Genomic DNA, 22,166 nt, shown 5'->3' on the forward strand with positions numbered 1-22,166 from the left:
GGGGTTTGTGCCATCTTGGCATTTTATGGCCTTCAAAACTGTAACGCCCTTAGAAAGCCTGAAGGCGGTGCTTGGTTTTCGGGGGCCCCGTACGCGGCTAGGCTCCCAAAAAGTCCCACATATGTGGTATCCCCATACTCAGGAGAAGCAGCAGAATTTATTTTGGGGTGTCATTTCACATATGCCCATGGCATGCGTGAGCAATATATCATTTAGTGACAACTTTGTGAAAAAAAAAAAAAAAAAAAAAAAGTTTGTAATTTTCCCGCAACTTGTGGCAAAATATAAAATATTCCATGGACTCAACATGCCTCTCAGCAAATAGCTTGGGGTGTCTACTTTCTAAAATGGGGTCATTTGTGGGGGTTTTGTGCCATCTTGGCATTTTATGGCCTTCAAAACTGTAATAGGTAGTGAGAAGTGAACTCAAAAATTTACGCCCTTAGAAAGCCTGAAGGCGGTGCTTGGTTTTCGGGGCCCCGTACGCGGCTAGGCTCCCAAAAAGTCCCACATATGTGGTATCCCCGTACTCAGGAGAAGCAGCAGAATTTATTTTGGGGTGTCATTTCACATATGCCCATGGCATGCGTGAGCAATATATCATTTAGTGACAACTTTGTGAAAAAAAAAAAAAAAAAAAAAAGTTTGTAAATTTCCCGCAACTTGTGGCAAAATATAAAATATTCCATGAACTCAACATGCCTCTCAGCAAATAGCTTGGGGTGTCTACTTTCTAAAATGGGGTCATTTGTGGGGGTTTTGTGCCATCTTGGCATTTTATGGCCTTCAAAACTGTAATAGGTAGTGAGAAGTGAACTCAAAAATTTACGCTCTTAGAAAGCCTGAAGGCGGTGCTTGGTTTTCGGGGCCCCGTACGCGGCTAGGCTCCCAAAAAGTCCCACATATGTGGTATCCCCATACTCAGGAGAAGCAGCAGAATTTATTTTGGGGTGTCATTTCACATATGCCCATGGCATGCATGAGCAATATATCCTTTAGTGACAACTTTGTTAAAAAAAAAAAAAAAAAAAAAAAAGTTTGTAATTTTCCCGCAACTTGTGGCAAAATATAAAATATTCCATGAACTCAACATGCCTCTCAGCAAATAGCTTGGGGTGTCTACTTTCTAAAATGGGGTCATTTGTGGGGGTTTTGTGCCATCTTGGCATTTTATGGCCTTCAAAACTGTAATAGGTAGTGAGAAGTGAACTCAAAAATTTACGCTCTTAGAAAGCCTGAAGGCGGTGCTTGGTTTTCGGGGCCCCGTACGCGGCTAGGCTCCCAAAAAGTCCCACATATGTGGTATCCCCATACTCAGGAGAAGCAGCAGAATTTATTTTGGGGTGTCATTTCACATACGCCCATAGCATGTGTGAGCAATATATCATTTAGTGACAACTTTGTGTAAAAAAATAAAAAAAATTTTTTTTTGTCATTATTCAATCGCTTGAGGCAAAAAAATAAAATATTCAATGGGCTCAACATGCCTCTTATCAATTTCCTTAGGGGGTCTACTTTCCAAAATGGGGTCATTTGGGGGGGGTTTTGTACTGCCCTGCCATTTTAGCACCTCAAGAAATGAGATAGGCAGTCGTAAACTAAAAGCTGCGTAAATTCCAGAAAACGTACCTTAGTTTGTAGATGTGACAACTTTTGCGCAAACCAATAAATATACAATTATTGACTTTTTTTTTACCAAAGACATGTGGCTGAATACATTTTGGCCTAAATGTATGACTAAAATTGAGTTTATTGGATTTTTCTAATAACAAAAAGTAGAAAATATCATTTTTTTTCAAAATTTGCAGTCTTTTTACGTTTATATCGCAAAAAATAAAAATCGCAGAGGCAATCAAATACCATCAAAAGAAAGCTCTATTTGTGGGAAGAAAAGGACGCAAATTTTGTTTGGGTACAACATTGCATGACCGCGCAATTACCAGTTAAAGCAGCGCAGTGCCAAAGTGTAAAAAGACCTCTGGTCATTTACCAGCAAAATGGTCCGGTCTGAAAGTGGTTAATGGCGCACAGTGATTTTTTTTGTTTTTTAGTATACACTATAGGATTGTAATTTGTAACAGACCTGGGGCACCTTTGGGCACTCTAAAGAGAATAGTAATGCACGCATAGTGTCCCCTCACCCTCCGGTCAGGCCCTGATCCAAGCCACAGGCCTGTCTGAATAATGTCGGAAAGTCTGGGTTTTGAATCATGTGTCCGGGTTTCAGTCAAGCAGACTGTCCGGGTGAATCCCGAACAGGAGGAAACCCTAGTTACACTACAGATCCCAACATGGACTGTGCAGTAGGAGGAGTAGAGAGACGATGTTTATTAAACTGTCTGGGAAAGCTATTCCTCCTGGCACTGAGGGAGTTAGAGGGAGAGCAACTCTGTCTGGATATCATGCTTCCAGTGGGAGACCATACCAGCATAGATACAAGCTTGACACGGAGTGAGGACACCTGGGGCATCACAGCACCGCCCACATCACAGGGCCTGCACCGCCACAGCAGGGAGACTGGAGCGTCCACTAACTCTATGCTTCTCACCGCCCCCCTTCTACAGCATGAGGTCACTGCAACATCCTAGGGACTGGTGAAAAGGCTATTCGCCCATACTGCTAGCAGGGGCTGAACCACCGACAGTAGGAAACCAACTTCACCCTATACCGCACTTATTGCAACCACAGACTGTACTTATACAAACCCTATACTACCTTATACAGAACCTTTTGTTGCACCTGAACCACGTCTACCTTGCACCTGTGCTGATACTATACCATACCTATACTGTACCTATACTGCATGTAGGTCAACTGGAAGCATGCAATGACACTCTTAAAGGGCCCCAACAATAACCGGCAGAAGAACATCTCAAAGGATTGCTCCTCCCATAAAAAATATTCTGCAAGCCCCCTTCGTTCAGACTACCATCCTCCTTTTCTTTTGGACAGTGAATACTCGTCTAGGACTAGTATTGCCGCCATGAGTGCGCTCTGGCAGTATAGTTCCAGCACTCGGTAGATTAAACTTTATTACTGCTCACTGCTGCACTTGAGGTGGTCTTGCTACTCTCTATGCTGGTCCGGATGCCAAATGTCATCTTATGTCTAGTCCTTACTGTTTATCACTTTGTATGCTAGATTGTGTTATTACCATTGTTAACCCATTTTATGCTTACCTAGTTCTTGAGAAGGTCAAGGGAAAGAACAGAGGACCCATCCTATCCAGCAGCTCCTATCCAGGTAGTGCTATATGTTATAACACAATCATGGGGTATAGAAGGGGAGGCTGCAGCAGTCTATGGAGTGGAGGGAATCACATAGCAATCATAATAATGCACATTGCCGTATTTTCCGGCGTATAAGATGACCTTTTATACTTAAAAATATTTCCCAAAAATGGGGGGTCGTCTTATACGCCGGTATAAAATGCCACCCGCTAGATGTGCGGTAGTACTGTATGTAGCATCGGCTACATACAGTATACCGTGTTGAGCCAATCACGGCGAGTGATGTATTCTATCAATGAATACAAAGTCTGCTCGGATTTGCAGAGGTTGTAACATCATCAGCTCTCTGAAGCTCCTTCAGGTGATTCATTGTAACTTTGGTGTAATATGAATTAATTATGTATGAAACATATATAACAGGGCTGCATGGCCCCATGTGATATTGTGTTTAAATCTGTATTCTTTTTGTCTACAGTGAACATCCAGTACAGTAAATTAAAAGTCTCCTGAAGAAATCACCTTTTGGCGAAACATGTTGAGCAATAATCGCTGTAATATATACCTGGATTGCATGTGATCTTTATTCAAATTCTATTTTTTTTTTAAAGTATCTTTTAATGTACTCAATAAAATTTTATATGAATTTTAAAATATGATGTAGTATACTATCTCTGTCTGGCACCCTAAAAGTCCCCACTCTGTATTCCATGTGTATTTTCTAGTTTATGGCATGTGGTGCCTTGACCCCTAGACCTCTGGCTGACAAATATTTTTTATTCTGTGCATATTAACATTCCTATGTATCAATACTTCCCCTGGGAGGGGCCGTATTCAATAAGCAGCGTTCAGCCATATTGAATCTGTGAACAAATTGGGCGTTATTTTAGGGTTAATCAGAACCACAGGCAGCCAAACACAAACTATTTTGCCGCTGGAGGGAAACGGTACAAAACGCTCCAACTTATAACTATAGGTCTTCAAATTGCGCTCTTCAGCGGAATGTCGTCCGTTGTTCCTGCCTTATGGCGAGGTGCTGAGAGTGCCAAATGACTGAAGATAATGATGAGGATGATCCCTGCAATGGGGACAATATCAGATATATTAGTACATAGCAGTGATAAGAACAGCTTTTCCAAAGTCCAATAAGAAAAGTTCATGTGTTCCCTATTACCAGGTGGGGCACAGCTCCATTTATTTCAACACCAATGATCCCTGCTGAGCAGGGGTGGGGCAGCGCCCAATGTAAAAAGGCCAAAGTGCACCCCCTCCATAAGCTGTGAGTGATGTGGTCATGATTAAGTGCATTCTGCAAGAAACGCGTTAAGTGCTGTTTCCTGTCTTCTTGTTACCTGGAACTGTGATGTTTTTTGTGACATGGAGTATATGCAATAAACATTGGAACTCCCTGGCCATTGGAGTGTGATCAACTTTCTTTTTCTTTACTTTTGTGATCGGTGTAAGTTCCCAGATAGCAAGCAATTGTGCTGCAAGTTTGAAAATGACTTGCTAAGCTCTTGCTAGACTTGCCAGGCTTCACAAGTTTGTTGCACAATTGCAGCAAGTCCGCATTGCATGACCCAAGAGCAACTTTCTTTGCAAACATTCTGCAAGTCTGCTGCAAGTTCTGGTTCAGTTATGTTGTGCAACAGTCCTCTCACCACAGGGGTCACTGTGACTTGACTTGCAGAGCTCTTGCTGTAGACTCAACACTGCAACTTTGTTCTTGCTAGAGGCTTGTCATGCAAATTTGCTACAAAGTGAAAATGTATAGCAAGTTAATAGACTTGCAATTCAACACTGCCACAAATTTGTGGCGTTATGCTTGCTATCTGGGCTGTAGGTTGTGCCCTTTTTGCCCCCCCCTTTTTATTTTTGAAGAACCCAAGGCAGCCACCTCTCCTGCCTACCCTCTCTCACTCATTGTGCGAGGGTTAAATAAAATATTTTTTTCAAAAGCAATTCAATTCTCCAAAAACATCTACAGATTCCTGGGCAGGACCAAAAGATCTGACCATTGGAAAGCTCAAAGAACATGCTGGAACCATAGGCGTGTGTAGGGGGTGTGCTGAGTGTGCCTGGGCACACCCTAATCACCCCCTGCGCTAGGGCCACTGATAAGGCAGTACAGCCGGCCCTCCTGTATCGGGCCCAAGTCCTAGTAGTTCAAAAGGTGGGCTTGGGCACCTGCCGAGCAGGAGGACTGGTTGGACTGCCTTATTGCAGACACCAATCATCTTGTTCTTCTCCCTGCAGCACTACCAACTTCTCCTCATCTTCCTCCCTCCAGCACAGCTAAAGAAAATAACGTAATTTACTAGTCCCTTCCTTTTCTGAATAAATACAGTGAGCAGTCAGTACCAATTGCTCTTGTGTCCATTCATAACTGAAGTATAGTAAACTGTGTTTACTATGCTTCAGTTTGTAAATGAATAGGAAGCCTGTAACTGCTTCCTATTCATTCATCTGTGCAGCGGAGGCTGAGTCTTAACTGTGAGACATTGGGGGTCTGTTTAGAACCCTGATATTTCACCAAAGCCCCCCCCCCCCCAAAAGTGCACTGTAAAAATAAATAAATAAAAATTAAAAAACAAATCAAAGTAAAAAAAATCTAAATTGCAAAAAATATTGCTTTACTCTATATAGCATCACAGCCATGGCATGTGCATACCCCTAGCCACTGCCTCTGTTGCTCTGTGTTTGAGCTTTGGGGTGCACACCCTTGTTGTCTGGCAGCTGAAAGGTTGTCCATTAATAGATTAAACCAATCAAATAGCTCAGTTTCCATAGCACACATCTGGTACCTACCTATCGCCCCCAGTGTGCCCAGGAGGATGCCCAATGCGGAGGATAGCGTTGGCATGCCTGGCATCTTGTCGACGTCCACCTTGCATACAGCTCTGTTGTTACAATGACAGACCAAAACTGGGGGACAGAAGAAGAGCATTAAAAGCAGAACCAAACCAAATCCCGATGAAATAACGTGTCTTTAACAATCACAATGAAGGCTGTATGCAGAATCTCCTCCACTGGTCTTGCCAGTGTCCCCCATGAGAAGCGAGACTCTCATTCCCCATATATTTACCTGTGATTTCCATTCACGTTTGCATACACATGCCTGGATAAAGGCTACACCTAATATCTGAAATATGAGACCGTCAGAGCCTTATGCCGCATACACACGACTTTACTTTCCAGCAGAAAAGGTCTGATGGAATCATTCCGTCGCATATTCCGTTTGTGTGTGGGCTTCATCAGACTTTTTTCTTCAAAAATTCAGATGGATCTAGAAATAGAACATGTTTCAAATCTTTCGACGGAATCAATTCCTATCGGGAAAACCGTTCGTCTGTATGCTGGTCCGACAGACCAAATACGGCGCAAAGGCAGCTATTGGCTACTGGCTATTGAACTTCCTTTTCTAGTCCCGTCTTACGTCATCACGTTCAAAACGAACGGACTTTGTGTGGGCAAGTCCGTTCGGTAAGAAGTCCGTCGGAACTCTGCCAGGAAGACCGTTGGACCTTTTCTGCCAGAAAGTCCGGCCGTGTGTACGCGGCATTAGAAAACCAAAACAAGTTATGGGGAGAGGCTGAAGCAGCCAATGGAAAATGTCAGCTATGCAATGGATAACAGGAGTTCAGGTATTTATCCATAGCACTTTTTACATAAATATAGCTGATGGCCGGGGGCGTAACATTGGAAGACAGGCTTTATGAAGCGTATAGAAATTTGCAAGGCTATTTGTTCTGTGAAATGCACTTTTGTTCTGTAGCAATGGGGCCAAAGTCAAATGTTGCTATTCTATTTTCTCTCCAGGTTAAATGTTATTTATTCAGCTAGAGTGAATCAGGAATATACCGCACTATGGCCACTAGATGGAGCTTTGTACCTTAATAAATACTTACTGTATTTATTGGCGTATAACACTCACTTTTTCACCCTGAAAATTGGGTGCAAATAGTGTGTGCGTGTTATACTCCAATACTGCAATTTGGGCCACCTAGGGGGGAACGGGGAGAGGGGCGGGACGAGCACCATCAGATTACATACAGCGAGAATCTCCTGTTTACTCAGTAGCCTCTGTAATAGAAATCAAGAGTTTAGTGTGGGGGTATTGGAGTAGCCGTTCACGCTACCTTCCTATAACCGACCCAGACCAATAAATAGTGTTTGGACTATACCGGTACTTTATATATAAAAAGGAAGAGATAATAATAAAAATTAACAAATGTTTAATAAATACAAAAGAAAAAGAACAAAATACAAAACATCATGAGTAAAATCATAATACATCCCAGAGCATTTAGCATATACAGATACTCGTAAAAGAGTTCAGTTCTGGTGGCGTACAAGGTCTCCTCTACTAGTTTCGTGGATCATGCGCTTCTTCAGGAGGATATCTATATAAATTGTAATGAACAGAATACAAGTCATTAACAGTTCATGTATATAAAAAAAATTAATAAATTGAAGCATTGTTTAGCCAGTAGTCATTGTTGCCTAATTCCTGTATGAATTGTAATAGTCTTTCCTTTGTCCCCGTCCAGACCAAAAATAGGTCATCCAAATAACGATACCATAAGAGTGTATCCTCCAGGAAGGGGGCAAGTCGATCACAGGAATAGACCTGTCTCTCCCAACCACCCAAATATAGGTTCGCATATGCAGGTGCACACGAAGTGCCCATAGCGACACCTTGGGCCTGTAAATAATATTGACTGTTGAATATAAAGAAATTATTTTTAAGGATAAATTCCAAAAGAGACAAAATAAATGTATTAAAGGACCATGTAGTCATGTCCTGTTCGTCTATGGAAAGATCCAGCCGTCCGGATGCCCAACTCGTGGGGGATACTCGAGTATAGAGCCTCGATATCTATTGCCACGAGGAGGGTGTCCGGAGGGATCTGGATCCCATCCAAGTGTTGTAGCAAATCTGTGGTATCCTTAATGTAGGAAGGTAAGCTTCTTACATGGGACATCAAACAGGCATCTACTAGCTTACTAGCGTTGTCTGTTAATGAACCCATCCCTGAGACAATTGGTCTGCCTGGGGGAAGTTGCAAATTTTTGTGTGTTTTGGGGCGGACATAGAAGGTAGGGACAATCGGAAATTTGGGGACCAGGAACTCCAAAGTGTCCTTGTCAATGAGGTATAGGACATGGGCCTCAGTGCAAAGGGCACAGAGCTCCTGATGGAATAGCATAGTGACAGATTGATCGATTGGTTGATACCAAGTGCGGTTGTTAAGAATAGTCATGCACATAGTTTGATATTGGTTATGTGTCATGAGGACAATATTTCCACCTTTATCAGATGGTTTCACAACCGGGTCTGTATGTCTTTGTAAAGATCTAAGTGCCCGAGACTGTCAATGGTCTAAATTAGGGCTAACTTTATACCATTGTTGCCTTTTAAGGTCCTTAATGGTGGCTTGGAGGAAGGCCCAAATGGCAGGGCATGTCGTAAGATCGGGAAACCTATGGGAAGGTAATCGGAATTTTTTAAGAGTCAACTCAGGTCTTTTAACAGAAGTCGATTGAGGTAAATGAGGGGTTTGAGAAAGGGAAGAATAGGAGTCTTTTCATATCGCCCTCATCATAGAGAAGCATCAAGTCCCGAAGTGCCAGAAATTCGGCCATAGGGGGAATATAGGGGTCCACCTACCTGCAATTTGTTTAATTTTACCCTTCTTTGAACCTTTGGGTGAGTTAATCTCCTTATATTTCCCTTGACACTATTCTATATAACTACTGGCTAAACAATGTTTCAATTTATTTAATTTTTTTATATACATGAACTGGCTGATTGTTAATGACTTGTATATTGTTCATTACAATTTATATAGATATCCTCCTGAAGAAGCGGATGATCCACAAAACTAGTAGAGGAGACCTTGTACGCCACCAGAACTGAACTCTTTTACGAGTATCTGTATATGCTAAATGCTCTGGGGTGTATTATGATTTTATTCATGATGTTTTGTATTTTGTTCTTTTTCTTTTGTATTTATTAAACATTTGTTAATTTTTATTATTATCTCTTCCTTTTTATATATAAAGTACCGGTATAGTCCAAACACTATTTATTGGTCTGGGTCGGTAATAGGAAGGTAGCGTGAACGGCTACTCCAATACCCCCACACCAAACCTCTTGATTTCTAAAAACTCCTGGATGATGGTACTTGATATTTTTTATATCTACCAGAGGCTATACTCGTAATTTCTTAGCCTCTGTAATAGGAAGTCCCGTCTCCTGTGCCAGCATTGGACCACTGTTCTGTCTATCATAGAGGCTGGTCCAGGAGGCGGGACTTTGTATTAAAGAGGCAGCCGAGTAAATAGGAGATTCTCGCTGTATGTCATCTGAAATGTAATACCACCCCCCTACCTGTCCCCTCTGAGGCAGCAGTAATCTGATGTGAGGCTGCAGATGGGCATTGCTCAGGCTGCATTCATACCAATGATGAGGCTGTATATGGGCATTGATCAAGCTGCATTGATGGGCAATTGTGGGGCTGTAGATGGGCATTGATCAGGCTGCATTGATGGGCAATTGAGAGACCGCAGATGGGCATTGATCAAGCTGCATTAATGGTCAATTGTGAGGCTGCAGATGGCATTGATCAGGCTGCAGATGGGCAATGGTGAGGCTGCATTGATGGGCACTGACTCTTATTTTGCTTGAAAGTTATTTATTTAAAATGTATGTTTTTTTCCTGAAACTTCCCTCCTAAAATGAAGGTGTGTGTTATATGCCTGTGCGTGTTATATGCCTATAAATACTTATTTGCTTTGATTGTCAGCTCAATCTAGTGGTCATGATTTTTAACCACTTCCCACCCGGCCAATGCACACATATACGGCTGGGTGGGAGCCGTCTACTTCTGATAGGACGTTCAGGAACGTCCTTCAGAAGGAGCGGGATCGTGCCCGCGCAGCAGCGCGATCCCGATGTGCTCGTGTCACCCGGACACGGCGCATCGCAGATCGGCAGGAGGGCTCTGTGATTGGCCCTCCTGATCACATGACGGCCGTGTCCAATCACGGCCATCATGTGATGTAAACAAGCAGCCGGTTGCTAGGCAAACGGCTCCTCCTCTCCTCACACAGAAGTCATCGCTGAGGAGAGGAGATCAGATCGCTGCAGCCGGCTGATGATCAGTGAGTATGAGCTGTTTTTTTACAGCTTTTTACTCACTGATCATCAGTCTAGTGTAAACACACAACACACCACACAGTATAAACACAGTCCCCACATATGTCCCCAAAACACACATGTCCCCAAAACATACATGTCCCCAAATAATAAAAACACATGTCCCTAACAATAAAAACACATCCCCCACATATGTCCCACTAAAATCACATGTCCCAATGATTATCTGCACACATATGTACGTGATCACCTGCACACATATGTACATGATCATTTGCGTAAATATGTCCGTGATCACACAAACCAATTATTATACACTTAACGGAATTTTTTTTACCAAAAACATGTAGCAGAATACATTTTGGCTTAAATTTTTGACAATATTTGATTTTATTGGATTTCTTTTAAAATAGAAAAAAGAAAATATTGTTTTTTTTCCAAATTTTCGCTTTTTTTGCGCTTATATCGCAAAAAATAAAAAACGGAGTCGTGAATAAATAACACCAAAATAAAGCTCTATTTGTGCGAACAAAATGATAAAAATTTCATTTGTGTACCGTATAGCATGACCGCGCAATTATCACTGAAAGCGCTAGAGAGATGAAAGCTGAAAATTGGGCTGGGAAGGAAGGGGGCGAAAGTGCCCTGTATTGTAGTGGTTAATGAATGAATGACATTCAGCCTGGAGGGAAAATAGCCTAATAACATTTGATTTTGCCCCTATTTACACAGAACATGTGTAGATGCACTTTCACAGAATGAATAGCTCTGCACCGCTATATGTGGGATTATTTTAGTTTTAGTTTTTTCTATTTCCCTTTAATCAGGGAAATTAATCAGGCGTTGTTTTAAAATCAATAAACTGATTTCTTTTTGCCTTATTCTTGATATCCCCCATTCAGAGAACCACATCAGTTAGACCTCGCTCTCGGATTGCCCTCACATGTTCCCGTCGGCCGCCAGTCACCTGTCATGGGCTGAAGAGGCCTCGTGGATAGAAGAAAAAAAAACATAAAATATTTTAATTGTTACATATGCCATTTACAAGGTGCTGCAGGGAACTCTGGGAAAGCGTCTGAGTCACCCTTTCAGGAGAGAATAATGAGATACGATTAGCGCACATTGTGGAGCACTTCAATTTTCTGAAGATTATTTTATAATCGCCCTTAATAGCGGCAATGGAGGGGGGAGGGGTGAGCTGGGTGACAAGTACATAGAAGAATACAGACAAGGTCCCTCACAGCTGTCAGCGGGAGTGAAACCCAAAAAAACAGATATACAAGGGGAGCCGCGAAAGTGACTCATTCAGTAAAATGGAGAAAAATAGAAATATTCAGTCAACTCACTGGTTGATGGGGGGCTGATGAAGCCAGGCTCCCCCACCGTGCGGAAAAATGATTCCAAATGTAAAAACACAACGAGCAGGTTAGACCAAATGGTGAAAGAGCCCAAGTAGGTTCAATGATCCATCATATGATCCCATAAAACAGCCAATATGTTTTAGATGCTCCATACACCTCCCCTTCATCAGGGCTTGAGCCATGTCCCATGATGACCCTTGATCATGCTATCTTACTAACTCAGAAGATATTTCATACATAATGTTTGACTAACATAGCCTGGTAGGGGTGGACTGACAACACATGGGGCCCCCGGGCAATAGGAGATTATGGGGCCCCCAGGCAATCAAACATTATGGGACCACACAGTATACACACGCACACACAGTATACAATCACACTGTATACACAAGAATGTTTCTATTGGCTGAGAAGGTACTGGAGAGGTGGGGTAGCTATAATCTAAGGATTTTTAGACCAAAAAGGATGTCGGTAAGGGACATTTCAGAGACAGATGTAAAAAAATCACAGATTTTTACATACTGTCCCTGGTTTTACAGAGGCTAGCAACCCTGATGTGGCCCCCTAGTGGCACGGGGCCCTCGGGTAGTGCCCGAGTGGACCAATGGTCAGTCCGCCCCTGTAGCCTGGTAATTCTGCCCTTTTGAGTCCTTTTATTATTTTGTTTAATAAACTTTTATTGAAGGAAAGAAGCATACACAGTATAGGAAAACACACTGTTATCAGGAGAAAACAGCCACGTAATATATACATATTCCTTTTAGGTAGGCAATGAGGTACAGACGAGTATATCCCTCTTTCCAATATATAGGAATAAAGACTATAACAGATTAGAAAAGAGAAAGGTTAGAAAAAGAGAAAAGCAGGAGTGCAGAGTGCTGAGGAGAAAGAGAGGGGAGTAGGGAGGGCAGGGGGGGGGGGGGATGAAGGTGGCCTGTGAACCTGTCTTCTCAGAGGGCATCCTCAATACACATATGTCAAAAAAACTGTTGAGAATCATACAGGTTGAGACATAATATCCGCATAGGCAGAAGAATATTTAAAGGCGACCCAGCAGGCCCATATTTTGTGCGCTAAATCGGCCTTGTCACGCAGGGAGAGAGTCAAGTCTTCCATAGCATAAATATTGTCAACTTTAATTAGCCAATGCCGAAGCGTCGGGACCTTTCTCTGCTTCCAAAATTGTGGGATGAGTGTTTTAGCGGCATTAAGGAGATGAGGTGTGATAGAGTTTTTATATGAGCCTGCTGGTTCCCCCGAACAATGGAGCAAGACATACCATGGGTCATTAGGTACCTCCCAGCCCTGAATCTGGTGGATCCAATGCAAGACCGCCAGCCAAAATGGTCGGATCCTAGGGCAGGACCACCAGATGTGGGCATGAGTAGCCTCCTCGCCACATTCCCTCCAACAAAGCGGCGAAACTTGGGGGAAGACCTTGTGTAAGATCACGGGTGTGTAATGCCACCTGGTCAGTAATTTATAAGCCACCTCCGCCATTTTCGAGGAACCAGAGGCAGTATGCGCCATGTTGAGGACCGTAGATTTTTGGTGGGTGGTAAGTTCCTTATGGAGATCCATTTCCCAGTTATGTATGAAAGTAGGTGTGGTAGTAGACATCAAGGATAGTAGGGCATGATAAAAGTATGAAATGGGTTTCTCAATGGGTTGGTCCTCCGAGAAAGCGGTCTCCAAGGGGGTGAGGTTATTATAGAGCGCAAAGGCTTGGGCAGCGAGGATACAGAGGCTGCCAGTTGTTGATATTTCCAACGGTCCATAGAAGAGATATGCGAGTCCCCCATAATGGCAGGGAGTGGAAAAGTGCCAGAAGGGCCAGCGACTTGACACAAGAGAGTTCTAGTCCCCAGGTGCCAGGAGGAGCGTGAGTACAGGTCAATGTTGCCAGGGGGGAAATAGTTGTGTCCAGACAGGGGTAGTAGTGGAGAATTATAGGCCCATCCCTGGGCTTTACACAAAGAGTCCCAAACCATAAGAGAAGAGCTTGTCAATGGTGACAAGTTGGCAGAGAAGGCTCTATATTTCCTTGGAATCCACATTTGTTTAGAGAGGTCGGTACCACTGAGTTCAGTTTCTAATGCAACCCACAATTTAGTACGAATGTTATACTTCCAGTCTGACAACCGGGCCAACACTATGGCGCGGAAGTAGAGCCGGAAGTCTGGCATTGCTAGACCCCCGTCGGACCTTGATCGTACGAGCAAGGACCTGGGGAGTCTGGGCTTCTTCCTGTTCCAGACATATCTATAAACCAACGAATTCAATAATGTGAAAAAACCAACCGGTATCCCAAATGGGATCATTTGAAACATGAAAAGCACCCTGGGTAGCAGATTCATTTTGACCAACCCAATTCTTCCCAACCAGGAATGATTCAATTGTGACCATTTCTGGATATCAGACCTTATGGCGTTGAGGAGTGGCAGGAAATTTGCGTGGAAGAGGGCGAGTGGGTTGGGAGTCAGTTGAATACCGAGATACGTCATATGCTGTGTCTGCCAGGTAAAGGGGAAACTTTGTTTCATATGGGATGTGGCGGTCGTGGGGACCGAAACGTTCAGTATTTCAGATTTGGCCATATTAATTTTAAAATTAGAAACCTTACCGTAAGCCATAAATTCAGATATGAGATTGGGGAGGGTAATCAGGGGCTGTTGTATATAGAATAGGACATCGTCTGCGTATGCCGCGTATTTATGTTCCGTGTTCCCGACCGATATACCATGTATGTTTGGGTTACGTCGAACGATGGAGAGAAAAGGCTCTAGGGAGATTGCAAAGAGGATTGGGGAGAGCGGGCAGCCCTGGCGCGTACCGTTATGTAGAGTGAAGGAGTCACTAAGCGTGCCGTTGATTCGTATTTGAGCCGTGGGATGGCAATACAGAGCCGCCATCTGAGACCGGAGGATAGGGCCGATGCCTAAATGAGACAACATTGCCATAAGATACTCCCAGTCCACCCTGTCAAACGCTTTTTCAGCATCCGTGGACAATAGCAGGGTGGGCTGGGAGAGTCGACGTACGTGTGCCATCAGGGAGATGGTGCGCAGGGAGTTGTCACGTGCCTCCCTCCCTGGTATAAAACCCGTCTGGTCCCCCGATATCCATCTCGGGACCAGGGGGAGCAACCTATTCGCAATGGCTTTAGCATAAATTTTTGCGTCGATATTCAATAATGAGATGGGGCGATAACTCGCACAATCGGTCGGGTCCTTCTCTACCTTAGGAATTACAGTGATATGGGCATGCACAGTTTCCGGTCGGAGAGTCCCCCAGGTTAACGTTACATTAGCATAATTGGTCAAGTGTGGGAATAGGATATCAGCATAAGAACGGTAGTAAGACACCGGAAAGCCATCAGGGCCCACTGCCTTCCCATTCGCCATGCCCTTCAGAGCACTCAGCAACTCCACCGGGGTGAACTCCCCCTCTAAAGATGCAAGAGTCTCCGGAGGGAGCTGCGGGAGCTCAGCTTTGGCCAGGTATGCCTGGATGAGCGAACTCCGGATGTTGCCATCCGTAGCCCCCTGGGAGACACTATAAAGACGTTGATAAAAATCCCTAAATTCTTTGGCAATGTGCGGGGTGTCATAAGCCATCGATCCTAGAGGGGTCTTAATTTTAGAGATGAAGGCAGCTGCCTTCCGCTGCCTCACAGAGTTAGCGAGCAGCTTACTAGGTCTATCCCCCATTCATAGAAACGCTGGGATACCAGTCGCGAACGTCTCTTATGGTCTAAATGTAATAGGGCTTTTAAGGCCTCCCGTTTCTCCGTCAGGGTATGGAAGAGGGCCAGAGTCTGGCTCCGCTTGTGTTGCTGTTCCAGCTTCCTAATATCCTGTATGAGGGCGTCCTGTTGTGCTGTCCATTCTCTCTTTTTCCTGGCGCCCAGTTCAATAAGTTTACCTCTAATAAAGGCTTTATGAGCCTCCCATAACGTACCGGGGGAAACTTCGGTGTCCGCATTGGTTTTAAAATAATCGTCTAGTTCCTCACCTATCATTTTTTTATCTATCTCCTCCAAAATCAGATTTTCATTCAATTTCCAATTAGCAGATTTAAGTGGGATTGACTGCACTTTTAGGGTAAGCGAAATCGGGGCATGGTCCGACAGGGGGGACGTTTCTATACGCGACCGCACTAGTAACGGCAGATGTCGGTGATCTATCAGGCACAAATCGATTCTAGAGTATGTCCGATGTACCGCCGAATAGTAGGTGAAATCTCGTTCGCGTGGGTGCATGATCCGCCAGGCATCCATCATCTGAGCCTCAGTAAGCCGTGCACGAATGAACCTCAGCTTGTTATGGGACAGGGTCGATCCCCCCCTGGAAGTATGCAGGGTGGGTTCAAGTGCAATATTGAAGTCTCCTGCCAGGATCACGCACCCACGCGCGAAGTCTCGCAACGAAGTAAGCGTAGATGCAATAAAACCCGCCTGGTCTCTGTTGGGGGAATAAAGGGTAGCCAGGGTACAGGTCATGCCACCCAGGGTGCCTCGCAGGAACAAAAAGCGGCCAGTTGGGTCACTAAGCATAGAATTCAGGGTGAACGCGGTACCTCTACGAAACCCCACGGCCACTCCCTTAGCTTTAGAAATATCGGACAGGCTATAATACCACGTGGGGTATTTGGGGGAGTATAATTTGACCTGCGTCGTATAGGTGAGATGGGTTTCCTGAAGGAAAACCACATCTCCCCGTAGACGGTCCAGTTCTGTGTACAGGTTGTGTCTCTTTCCGGGGGCATGGAGACCCCGCACGTTAAAAGAAATAAGATTTACCGTAGCCATGGGGTTACAGATAGAGGAACCGCGCTCCGCTCAAACCTGATACAATAATATTGAGGTAGACAGGACCATCAAGGAGGGAAGGGATGGTAATGGGGGGGGGGGGTGGAAGGGGGAAGGGAAGCCAGTAGGGCGAGAAAGAACAGAAACAAAAGAGGGAGAAAAGGTGGAGCACCAGAAAGAAAGAAAAGTATAGACCAGCAATAACGCTGAGTGCACGCAGAGATCTGCGGTGCGGGGGCAGGGCTCCGGCCCGGGACGTCGCCCCCGCGGCCGCCACCCCAAGTGGGGCAGGGGCACGAGGACGACGCCCCAGCCGTCCCCCGCCATGAAGGGGGGAGGTGGCAGTCGGGCAATCGGGTGACAACCACGCCATGGGGGTGAGGGTTGCATCCCGAGCGCCCGGCGCCAGCACCTCAAATAACCTCACAGCACCATAACATAAACAGAGCAATAAAAGGAGAAAAGCAAGGTAAAAGTCAAATAAACAGGCAACGTATGTAGGGCAGTCACTGGGAACCGAACCAGGAGACCAGTGGGCACAGTATCGCATAGTCCCCCGAGCCCATCCGGGGGTTAGCTCAAGACAGGCCCCCATAATGTCCATAGGGCGAGTCCTTTTATTATTGACACAATCCATGTTTAAATCTCGTGCAGGGTTCAACTTTAAAGCGGGAGTCCGCCGGGAGTCCGCCGTTTTTTTTTTTTTTAAAAGCCAGCAGCTACAAATACTGCAGCTGCTAACTTTTAAAATAATGACACTTACCCGCCCAGCACGCCCGCGATGTCGGCACCCAAAGCCTATCTCTCGATCGTCTCTCGGGTGCTGCCGCCGCCATCTTGGGTATGGGGATCAGGAAGTGGAGCCTTTCGGCTTCATTTCCCGGTTCCCTACTGCGCATGCGCGAGTCGCGCTGCGCAATAAGGATGGTCCCTGCTGTCTCTGGGATCCGTGTGTTTCCCAGCAGGCAGCGGGGGACCTTCGGAAAGGGGCGTGGATTCTGCGGAAAGGGGTGTACCTTCTGCAGAATCTACGCCGGAAGTGGGTGCAGATACCTGTACTGTACAGGTACCTGCACCCCCTCCCCCCTGAAAGGTGCCAATTGTAGCGCCGGAGGGGGGAGGGTTCCAATGACCGGAAGGTCCACTTTAGGGTGGACCTCCGCTTTAATTGAAAAACGGAATTGAAAATCAGCAGAACGTTAGGCAAGTCATGGTATTAGATCATTTTGGTAGACCCAAAAAGGTTTGTGCAAACAATGGCTGCAGTTAGGCTTTAAACATAAGAGTAACAGAAGAGGGAAGAACAAAAGTGTTTGGGTCTAAAGCAGGGACAGGGATGGAGGGGTTTGAGTCTATAAGAAGGACAGTGGTGGAGGAGAGGGGGACGATGGGGTTGACTGTTGGCGCTGTTGAATTTTGTGACCATTGTGGAGGGGAGAGGGATGGAGGGGTTTGAGCCTATAAGAGGGGCAGTGGTGGAGGAGAGGGGGACGATGGGGTTGACTGTTGGCGCTGTTGAATTTTGTGACCATTGTGGAGGGATATAAAGAAAGGGCAGTTGGGGAGGACAGAGGATTGGAGAGGTTTGGGTCTAAAAGAGTGACAGTTGTGGAGGAGAAAGGGGTGAAGGTAGTTAGGGTATATAAAAAGTACAGTTGTGGAGGAGAGAGGGACAGAGGAGTTTGGATCTATAAGGGTATACAGCGCTTGAAAAAGTAATGACCCCTTGATTTTCCACATTTTGTCATGTTACAATCAAAAACGTAAATGTATTTTATAGGGATTTTATGTGATAGACCAACCCAAAGTGGCACATAATAATTGTGAGGTGGAAGGAAAGTGATAAATGGTTTTCAATATTTTATACAAATAAATATTTGAAAAGTGTGGCGTGCATTTGAATTCAGCCCCCTTTACGCTGATACCCCTAACTAATATCTAGTGGAACCAATTGCTTTCAGAGGTCGCCTAATTAAATAAAGTTGTGGAGAAGTTTAAAGCAGGGTTTGGTTATAAAAAAATATCCTAAGCTTTAAACATCTCACAGAGCACTGTTCAATTCATCATCCGAAAATGGAAATAGTATGGCACAACTGCAAACCTACCAAGACGTGGCCGTCCACCTAAACTGACAGGCCAGGCAAGGAGAACATTAATCAGAGAAGCAGTCAAGAGGCCCATGGTAACTCTGGAGGAGCTGCAGAGATCCACAGCTCAAGTGGGAGAATCTGTCCACAAGACAACTATTAGTCACGTACTCCACCAATCTGGCCTTTATGGAAGAATGGCAAGAAGAAAGACATTGTTGAAAGAAAGCCTTAAGAAGTCCTGTTTGCATGCAGTTTGCGAGAAGACATGTACTAAATACAGGGCAATCTTAGAAGAAAATCTGTTAGAGTCTGCAAAAGACCTGAGCCAGGGGTGGAAGTTCACCTTCCAGCAGGACAACGACCCTAAACATACAGCCAGAGCTAGAATTGAATGGTTAGGTCAAAGCATATTTATGTGTAAAGAATGTCCTAGTCAAAGTCCAGACCTAAACCCAATTGAGAATCAGTGGCAAGACTTGAAAATTGCTGTTCACAGACGCTCTCCATCCAATCTGACAGAGCTTGAGCTATTTTGCAAGGAAAAATGGGCAGAAATGTCACTCTAGATGCGCAAAGCTGGTAGAGACACCCCCAAAAAGACTTACAGCTGTAATTGCAGCAAAAGGCGTTCTACAAAGTATTAACTCAGGGGGGCTGAATACAAATACACACCACACTTTTCACATATTTATTTGTAAAAACTATTTGAAAACCATTTATCATTTTCCTTCCACTTCATAATTATGTGCCACTTTGTGTTGGTCTATCACATAAAATCCTTATAAAAAGAAATTTTAAGTTTTTGGTTGTCACATCGCAAAAGGGGGGAAATTTTAAGGGGTATGAATACTTTTTCAAGGCACTGTAGTTCTAGAGTAGAGAGGGGTTGAGGGCTTTGGGTCTAAAAGAATGACAGTTATGGAGGAGAGAGGGATGAAGGTGGTTAGGGTATATAAAAGGACAGTTGTGAAGGAGAGAGGGACAGAGGAGTTTGGATCTATAAGGATATAGTTCTAGAGGAGAAAGGGATGGAGGGGTTTGCGTCTATAGTAAGACCATTTGTGGAGGAGAGAGGGGTCAATAAAAGGGACAGTTGTGGAGGAAAAAAGGACAGATTGGTTTGGGTTTATAAGGGGGGCTGTTTGGAAGGAGAGAGGGATAGAGAGGTGTATCTATAAGAGGGACAATTGTGGAGGAGAGAAGGATGGGGTTGTTTGGGTCTAGAAGAACAACAGTTGTGCAGGAGAGAGGGATAGAAGGGTTTGGATCTATAAGAGGACTTTTGTAGGGGAGATAGGATGAGAGAGGTTTAGGTCGACAATTGTGGAGGAGAGAGGGACAGAGGGGTTTGGGTCTAGAAGTGAACAATTATGAAGGAGTGAGGGACAGGAGGGTTTGGGTCTATAAGGGGGGCAGCTGTGGAGGAGAGAGGGCTAGAGGTATTTAGGTCTAGAAGGATAGTTGTGGAGAAGAGTGGGTCAATGATGTTTGGGCCGATAGGAGGAACAGTTGTGGAGGAGAGAGGAATTTAAGGGGTTTAAGTCAATAAGAGGGATGGTTGTGGGGGGAGAAGGGTGGAGGGGTTTGGGTCTATAAGAGGACAGTTATGGAGAAGAAAGGGAAGGAGGGATTTGAGTCCGTAAGAGGCACAGTTGTGGATTAGAGAGGGATGGAGGGTATGTGAGTCTATGAGAGGGACAGTTGTGGAGGGGAGAGGGAAGGAGATGTTTGGACCTGAAAGAGGGCATTTGTACAGGAGAGAGGGATGGAGGGTTTGGGTCTATAGGAGGACAGTTGTGGAGGAACATGGGACTGAGGGGTTTGTGTCTATAGGAGGACAGTTTTGAAGGTGAGAGAGATGGGAGGGGGGGGGGATTGGGTCTTTAAGTGGGACAGTTGTGGAGGAGAGCGGGATGGAGGGTTTGGGCCTATAGGAGGACAGTTGTGGAGGAATATGGGACTGAGGGGTTTGTGTCTATAGGAGGACAGTTGTGGAGGAACATGGGACGGAGGGGTTTGTGTCTATAGGAGGACAGTTGTGGAGGAACATGGGACGGAGGGGTTTGTGTCTATAGGAGGACAGTTGTGGAGGAACATGGGACAGAGGGGTTTGTGTCTATAGGAGGACAGTCTTGAAGGTGAGAGAGATGGGGGGGGGGGGCGTTGGGTCTTTTACGTGGGACAGTTGTGGAGGAGAGAGGGATGGAGGGCTTTGGGTCTATAAGTGGGACAGTTGTGGAGGAGAGGGATGGAGGGCTTTGGGTCTATAAGTGGGACAGTTGTGGAGGAGAGAGGGATGGAGGGCTTTAGGTCTATAAGTGGGACAGTTGTGGAGGAGAGAGGGATGGAGGGCTTTGGGTCTATAAGTGGGACAGTTGTGGAGGAGAGAGGGATGGAGGGCTTTGGGTCTATAAGTGGGACAGTTGTGGAGGAGAGAGGGATGGAGGGCTTTGGGTCTATAAGTGGGACAGTTGTGGAGGAGAGAGGGATGGAGGGCTTTGGGTCTATAAGTGGGACAGTTGTGGAGGAGAGAGGGATGGAGGGCTTTGAGTCTATAAGAGGGAGAGTTGTAAATTAGAGGGGGTGAATATGTTAGGGTCTATAAGTGGGACAGTTGTGGAGGAGAGAGGGACATGTGCCGGGTTTGGGTCTATAAGAGAGACAAGTGAGGGGAGGAAAGGGACAGAGGGGTTTGGGTTTATGGGAATAGTTGTAGAGGAGCGAAGTTTGGGGCTGTGAGATTGCTATTTGTGGTGGGGAAAGAGATGGAGGGGATTGGGAGCAGTGCTTTGATTTGGTGAGGTCATGAATTCAATTTGGTGAAAACACTGGATCATTTTCGCACTTCTGAATTGGCAGGTAAATGTTCCCACACAGAACATTAGAATATATCTCCTCTCTCTCATGTAGCTTGGTGAAGAGTGAGATCGGATGGAATAGACGCAGGCTTGTTACCATGGCAAACCCGAACTACGGCTCTGTGTAAGGCCACTTCAGACTGAATAACAGCCAGGATAAATGATTTGGCCATGAACTGTTTACACTTATAAAATGTCTGAGGAAAATCTGAAATTCACAGACTTCTAAGCCCTTGTACACACGGTCGGAGATTCCAACGGAATGTGTCCTATTGGACCGCTTTGTCAGATAATCAGACTGTGTGTGGTCCCCATAGGACTGTTTCCGTCGGATTATCCGACGGACCAAGTTTTCCAAAATTTTCCGACAAAATGCTCCAATCGGACATACTCCGATCATGTGTAGCCTTCTCCGACGGACAAAGTGCCATGCATGCTCAGATCAAATTCCTAGACCAAAGCTATTGGCTACTAGCCTGAAGGTAGTCCTGTCGTAATGAAATAACGTCATCACATTAAGTACAATCGGATTTTCCGACAACTTTGTCCGACAGTGTGTATGCAACAGTTTCAGACAAAATCCATCGGACAAAATCGGATTTGGTTGTCAGAATGTCCGACCGTGTGTACAAGGGCTCAGACTTATTATCAAAATTTT

The 22,166-nt window shown here is 45.0% G+C and overlaps 1 protein-coding gene across 3 annotated transcripts in view; it reads right to left on the reverse strand.

Moving 5' to 3' along the window:
* Positions 1 to 3,793: 3,793 nt before the first annotated feature.
* CDH16 (cadherin 16) overlaps positions 3,794 to 22,166 on the reverse strand; it is a 124,742-nt gene continuing 106,369 nt past the window's right edge. For all 3 annotated transcript variants that reach the window (XM_077453384.1, XM_077453382.1, XM_077453383.1), the window contains 2 exons: positions 6,036 to 6,152; positions 3,794 to 4,305 (listed from right to left, as the gene is read on the reverse strand). In XM_077453384.1, coding sequence (XP_077309510.1) covers positions 4,208 to 4,305; positions 6,036 to 6,152 — 215 coding nt within the window. In that variant the 3' untranslated portion in view covers positions 3,794 to 4,207. The remainder of the gene's footprint in view (positions 4,306 to 6,035; positions 6,153 to 22,166) is intronic.

Source organism: Lithobates pipiens, unplaced genomic scaffold (genome assembly GCF_037356315.1).
Source record: "Lithobates pipiens isolate NorthernLeopardFrog02 unplaced genomic scaffold, aLitPip1_a1.2 Scaffold_10, whole genome shotgun sequence".
Classification (NCBI taxonomy): domain Eukaryota; kingdom Metazoa; phylum Chordata; class Amphibia; order Anura; family Ranidae; genus Lithobates; species Lithobates pipiens.